General features: G+C 50.4%; 1 protein-coding gene across 1 annotated transcript in view; it reads left to right on the top strand.

Moving 5' to 3' along the window:
* Positions 1 to 7,500, top strand: part of LOC308175319 (solute carrier family 12 member 2-like) — a gene marked incomplete at both ends in the record, with an annotated part of 27,638 nt that overhangs the window by 9,268 nt on the left and 10,870 nt on the right. The window contains 2 exons of the mRNA XM_080551003.1: positions 232 to 387; positions 2,086 to 2,185. Of these exons, the coding sequence (XP_080407129.1) occupies positions 232 to 387; positions 2,086 to 2,185 (256 nt within the window). The remainder of the gene's footprint in view (positions 1 to 231; positions 388 to 2,085; positions 2,186 to 7,500) is intronic.

The raw sequence follows: 7,500 nt of genomic DNA, 5'->3' as shown, positions 1-7,500 counted from the left end.
GAGCTAGCTGTATCAGAAGCTAGCTGTATAAGAAGCTAGCTGTATCAGAAGCTAGCTGTATCAGGAGCTAGCTGTATCAGAAGCTAGCTGTGTAGCAGCAGTAGCTGTTGGTAGTACATGACGGTGATCTAGAGTAACCTGGCTGTTTCATAGCAAAGTGGAGGTTTTAGGAGGTGATCTGTAGGAGGTGCTATGACGACCCCGTAACCCCCCCTCTCTGCCCCCTCCCAGGATGGAGGCCCAGCTTCAAGTACTACAACATGTGGGTGTCTCTGGCGGGCGCGGTGCTGTGCTGCGTGGTCATGTTCGTCATCAACTGGTGGGCGGCGCTCCTCACCAACGTCATCGTCATGGGCCTCTACATCTACGTCAGCTACAAGAAGCCAGGTGGGTGGAGGAGGTGGAGGAGGAGGAGGAGGGGGAGGGGGCGGAGGAGGAGGAGGAGGGGGAGGAGGAGGAGGGGGAGGAGGTGGAGGAGGAGGAGGAGGGGGAGGAGGAGGAGGGGGTGGAGGAGGAGGAGGTGGAGGAGGAGGGGGAGGAGGAGGGGGAGGGGGAGGTGGAGGAGGAGGAGGTGGTGGATAAGCTAGGATAAAGCTATTTTGCAGTTGTTGTTTTTTTCAGTTCTAGTGTTAAACTCTTATAGTAGGTAACATAGACACGGCTGTTCTAGTAACACTAGAACAGCCGTGTCTATGTTACCTACTATAAGAGTTTAACACTAGAACAGCCATGTCTATGTTACCTACTATAAGAGTTTAACACTAGAACAGCCGTGTCTAAGTTTAAACTCTTATAGTAGGTAACATAGACATGGCTGTTCTAGTGTTAAACTCTTATAGTAGGTAACACACACACGGCTGTTCTAGTGTTAAACTCTTATAGTAGGTAACATAGACACGGCTGTTCTAGTGTTAAACTCTTATAGTAGGTAACATAGACACGGCTGTTCTAGTGTTAAACTCTTATAGTAGGTAACATAGACACGGCTGTTCTAGTGTTAAACTCTTATAGTAGGTAACATAGACACGACTGTTCTAGTGTTAAACTCTTATAGTAGGTAACATAGACACGGCTGTTCTAGTGTTAAACTCTTATAGTAGGTAACATAGACACGGCTGTTCTAGTGTTAAACTCTTATAGTAGGTAACATAGACACGGCTGTTCTAGTGTTAAACTCTTATAGTAGGTAACATAGACATGGCTGTTCTAGTGTTAAACTCTTATAGTAGGTAACATAGACACGGCTGTTCTAGTGTTAAACTCTTATAGTAGGTAACACACACACAGCTGTTCTATAATGTTACATGAAATACGGAAAAAGAAGGATAGCAAGAAAAAATAAATGTAAATGTGTGTGTGTGTGTGTGTGTGTGTGTGTGTGTGTGAGGTCCAACTGGGTCTCCAGATGGTAGGAGACCCCACATGGGACCACACACACACACACACACACACACACACACACACACACACACACACACACACACACACACACGCCTGACCCAAGGGGGCACAGGCACAAATATAGACATGCACAAGAAGTTAAAACACGCAGCTCCTCAAGTGACACACACACATCTGCACACACACACACACACACACACACACACACACACACGCAGCTACACACACACACCTGCACACACACACACACACACACACACACACACACACACACACGCAGCTACACACACACACACACACACCACACACACACACGCACACACACACACACACACACACACACACACACACACACACGCAGCTACACACACACACACACACACACACACACACACACACACACGCAGCTACACATACACACACACGCAGCTACACACACACACACACACACCTGCACACACACAGCTTCACAGCTTCACACCCAGCTCTCTACACACACACAATGTTTGATACACACTCTACACACACTCTGACTCGCACACACAGTGTGACACGCAGCCACACACACACACACACGCCTCCCTACCGACTGCCGCTCTGCATGACGGCCTGACCCCGCGCTGGAGACCACCCATACCAGACACTAACACGTGTGTGTGTGTGTGTGTGTGTGTGTGTGTGTAGATGTGAACTGGGGTTCGTCCACCCAGGCGCTGACGTACCACCAGGCCCTGACACACAGCCTGCAGCTCAGCGGCGTGGAGGACCACATCAAGAACTTCAGGTACCGACCATGAACATGACCACAACCATGACCACAACCATGACCATGAGAGAGAGACAGAGACAGAGAGAGAGAGAGAGAGAGAGAGAGACAGAGAGAGAGAGACAGAGAGAGAGAGACAGAGAGAGACAGATACAGAGAGAGAGAGACAGAGAGAGACAGAGAGAGAAAGATAGAGAGAGACAGAGAGAGAGAGACAGAGAGAGACAGAGAGAGCGATATTATTGCTCCTCTGCCTAATTACCAGAGTGCCGCACAGGTGAGCTAGGGCTGTGTGTGTGTGTGTGTGTGTGTGTGTGTGTGTGTGTGTGTGTGTGTGTGTGTGTGTGTAGGCTGCTGTTTGTCTAGTCAGGCTGCAGAGCCCCCCCCCCCTCCACCCTCTGGAGACTGTTGTGTAACGCACACCTGGGACTACAGTGGCAGCTCCCTCCCTCCCTCCCTCCCCTGTCTCACCTCTGCCCACCCCCCTCCCTCCCTCCCTCCCTCCCCTCTGTCTCACCCCTGCCTCCCTCCCTCCCCCCCTCCCTCCCTCCCTCCCTCCCCTCTGTCTCACCCCTGCCCACCCCCCTCCCTCCCCTCTCCCCCTCCCTCCCTCCCCTCTCCCCCTCCCCCCCTCCCTCCCTCCCCTCTCCCTCCCTCCCCTCCCCCCTCCCTCCCCTCTGTCTCACCCCTGCCCACCTCCCTCCCTCCCCTCTCTCCCTCCCTCCCCTCTCCCCCTCCCCCCTCCCTCCCTCCCCTCTCCCCCTCCCCCCCTCCCTCCCTCCCTCCCTCCCCCCTCCCTCCCCCCTCCCTCCCCTCTGTCTCACCCCTGCCCACCCCCTCCCTCCCCTCTCCCCCTCCCTCCCTCCTCCCTCCCCTCTCCCTCCCTCCCCTCTCCCCCTCCCCCCCTCTCTCCCTCCCTCCCCTCTCCCCCTCCCCCCCTCCCTCCCTCCCCTCTCCCTCCCTCCCCTCTCCCCCTCCCCCCCTTCCTCCCTCCCCCCTCCCTCCCCCCTCCCTCCCCTCTGTCTCACCCCTGCCCACCCCCCTCCCTCCCCTCTCCCCCTCCCTCCCTCCCTCCCCCCTCTCTCCCCTCTGTCTCACCCCTGCCCACCCCTCTCCCCCTCCCCCCCTCCCTCCCCTCTCCCTCCCTCCCCTCCCCCCCTCCCTCCCTCCCCTCCTCCCTCCCTCCCTCTCCCCCTCCCTCCCTCCCCTCTCCCCCTCCCTCCCCTCTGTCTCACCCCTGCCCACCCCCCTCCCTCCCCTCTCCCCCTCCCTCCCTCCCCTCTCCCCCTCCCCCCCTCCCTCCCTCCCCTCTCCCTCCCTCCCCTCCCCCCTCCCTCCCCTCTGTCTCACCCCTGCCCACCCCCCTCCCTCCCCTCTCTCCCTCCCTCCCCTCTCCCCCTCCCCCCTCCCTCCCTCCCCTCTCCCCCTCCCCCCCTCCCTCCCTCCCTCCCTCCCCCCTCCCTCCCCCCTCCCTCCCCTCTGTCTCACCCCTGCCCACCCCCCTCCCTCCCCTCTCCCCCTCCCTCCCTCCTCCCTCCCCTCTCCCTCCCTCCCCTCTCCCCCTCCCCCCCTCTCTCCCTCCCTCCCCTCTCCCCCTCCCCCCCTCCCTCCCTCCCCTCTCCCTCCCTCCCCTCTCCCCCTCCCCCCCTTCCTCCCTCCCCCCTCCCTCCCCCCTCCCTCCCCTCTGTCTCACCCCTGCCCACCCCCCTCCCTCCCCTCTCCCCCTCCCTCCCTCCCTCCCCCCTCTCTCCCCTCTGTCTCACCCCTGCCCACCCCTCTCCCCCTCCCCCCCTCCCTCCCCTCTCCCTCCCTCCCCTCCCCCCCTCCCTCCCTCCCCTCCTCCCTCCCTCCCTCTCCCCCTCCCTCCCTCCCCTCTCCCCCTCCCTCCTCCTCTCCCTCCCCCCCTCCCTCCCCCCCTCCCTCCCTCCCTGTCAGTACACACTCCCAGGACAGGCCCAGGTGAGGAGCCAATCACAGGCCAGGGAAGTGTTCCCATGGCGATACACAGAAAGGCCAGGGATTTGGAAGCTTCTGACATTGTCTTCAGAGTTCAGACACACACACACACACACACACACACACACACACACACACACACACACACACTCCCCCAGCCTCCCAGCTCCTGTAATCCCTGGGTCTTAACATATTTGCTTTGATGTCTGAGCTCTGGTCTCAGTGCCCGGGAGCATAAAGATAGACCAGGCTTACACTTAGACCTGACTGTCTCCATGGTAACAGACCCAGGCTTACACTTAGACCTGACTTTAATAAAGATAGACCCAGTCTTACACTTAGACCTGACTTTAATAAAGATAGACCAGGCTTACACTTAGACCTGACTTTAATAAAGATAGACCAGGCTTACACTTAGACCTGACTTTAATAAAGATAGACCAGGCTTACACTTAGACCTGACTGTCTCCATGGTAACAGACCCAGGCTTACACTTAGACCTGACTGTCTCCATGGTAACAGACCCAGGCTTACACTTAGACCTGACTTAATAAAGATAGACCCAGGCTTACACTTAGACTTAGATATGCTGCCCTCTGCAGGTTACACTTAGACCTGACTTTAATAAAGATAGACCCAGTCTTACACTTAGACCTGACTTTAATAAAGATAGACCCAGTCTTACACTTAGACCTGACTTTAATAAAGACAGACCAGGCTTACACTTAGATCTGACTTTAATAAAGATAGACCAGGCTTACACTTAGACCTGACTTTAATAAAGATAGACCCAGGCTTACACTTAAGGCCGGTTTAGGCTTCTGCGTAAAGTCGACGCCGTAGGCTACGCGTAAGCTTACGTAGTCCCACGTGCCCTTGCGTAGCCTTGACGCGCTCCTCTCAAAAAATCTAACCACGCGTCAGAGCGCATGTAACCGTAAGCTCTGTGATTGGTCCGCTTGGTAGCACATGATTCAGACAAGATTTCGACTCTCGTCGCCCAAAATGCGGAAGTCATGGCAGAAATGTCATTCACCTTTTCTGTAATTACTTATTAATAAAGATTTGAAAAATTATGATAACCATCGTATTATCTTAGTTTAATGTCATTTCAATGCATCATATAACTTTTATTTACAACAAGCATACCAACAAAAAGATCGCTATTATGCCGCTTTGAGCTTTGAGCTCCGTTGAGTTCCTAACCGGAAGAGGCACAGCACAGGGGCTGAAAACACACTGCCACCTAGCGATGTGACGGTGTAATTGCAGCACGGCCTACGCAGAAGTGTAAATTGCGAGACCTACGTAAGGCCTACGTAAGGCTACGCACGTAAATTCGACGCAGAACCCTAAATCGGCCTTTAGACCTGACTTTAATAAAGATAGACCCAGTCTTACACTTAGACCTGACTTTAATAAAGATAGACCAGGCTTACACTTAGACCTGACTTTAATAAAGATAGACCAGTCTTACACTTAGACCTGACTTTAATAAAGATAGACCCAGTCTTACACTTAGACCTGACTTTAATAAAGATAGACCCAGTCTTACACTTAGACCTGACTTTAATAAAGATAGACCAGGCTTACACTTAGACCTGACTTTAATAAAGATAGACCAGGCTTACACTTAGATCTGACTTTAATAAAGATAGACCAGGCTTACACTTAGACCTGACTTTAATAAAGATAGACCCAGTCTTACACTTAGACCTGACTTTAATAAAGATAGACCCAGTCTTACACTTAGACCTGACTTTAATAAAGATAGACCAGGCTTACACTTAGACCTGACTTTAATAAAGATAGACCAGGCTTACACTTAGATCTGACTTTAATAAAGATAGACAGAGTCTTACACTTAGACCTGACTTTAATAAAGATAGACCCAGTCTTACACTTAGACCTGACTTTAATAAAGATAGACCCAGGCTTACACTTAGACCTGACTTAATAAAGATAGACCCAGGCTTACACTTAGACCTGACTTAATAAAGATAGACCCAGGCTTACACTTAGACCTGACTTTAATAAAGATAGACCAGGCTTACACTTAGACCTGACTTTAATAAAGATAGACCAGGCTTACACTTAGATCTGACTTTAATAAAGATAGACCAGGCTTACACTTAGACCTGACTTTAATAAAGATAGACCCAGTCTTACACTTAGACCTGACTTTAATAAAGATAGACCCAGTCTTACACTTAGACCTGACTTTAATAAAGATAGACCAGGCTTACACTTAGACCTGACTTTAATAAAGATAGACCCAGTCTTACACTTAGACCTGACTTTAATAAAGATAGACCCAGGCTTACACTTAGACCTGACTTAATAAAGATAGACCCAGGCTTACACTTAGACCTGACTTAATAAAGATAGACCCAGGCTTACACTTAGACCTGACTTTAATAAAGATAGACCAGGCTTACACTTATACCTGACTTTAATAAAGATAGACCAGGCTTACACTTAGACCTGACTTTAATAAAGATAGACCCAGGCTTACACTTAGACCTGACTTTAATAAAGATAGACCAGGCTTACACTTAGACCTGACTTTAATAAAGATAGACCAGGCTTACACTTATACCTGACTTTAATAAAGATAGACCCAGTCTTAGACTTAGATCTGACTTTAATAAAGATAGACCCAGGCTTACACTTAGACCTGACTTTAATAAAGATAGACCCAGTCTTACACTTAGACCTGACTTTAATAAAGATAGACCAGGCTTACACTTAGACCTGACTTTAATAAAGATAGACCAGGCTTACACTTAGATCTGACTTTAATAAAGATAGACCAGGCTTACACTTAGACCTGACTTTAATAAAGATAGACCCAGTCTTACACTTAGACCTGACTTTAATAAAGATAGACCCAGTCTTACACTTAGACCTGACTTTAATAAAGATAGACCAGGCTTACACTTAGACCTGACTTTAATAAAGATAGACCAGGCTTACACTTAGATCTGACTTTAATAAAGATAGACAGAGTCTTACACTTAGACCTGACTTTAATAAAGATAGACCCAGTCTTACACTTAGACCTGACTTTAATAAAGATAGACCCAGGCTTACACTTAGACCTGACTTAATAAAGATAGACCCAGGCTTACACTTAGACCTGACTTAATAAAGATAGACCCAGGCTTACACTTAGACCTGACTTTAATAAAGATAGACCAGGCTTACACTTATACCTGACTTTAATAAAGATAGACCAGGCTTACACTTAGACCTGACTTTAATAAAGATAGACCCAGGCTTACACTTAGACCTGACTTTAATAAAGATAGACCAGGCTTACACTTAGACCTGACTTTAATAAAGATAGACCAGGCTTACACTTATACCTGACTTTA

The sequence above is a fragment of the Nansenia antarctica genome (assembly GCF_963989245.1).
Source record: "Nansenia antarctica genome assembly, contig: SCAFFOLD_490, whole genome shotgun sequence".
Lineage (NCBI taxonomy): Eukaryota > Metazoa > Chordata > Actinopteri > Argentiniformes > Microstomatidae > Nansenia > Nansenia antarctica.
Note: the sequence above shows the minus strand (reverse complement) of the source record. Positions and strands in the feature narration are given on the sequence as shown.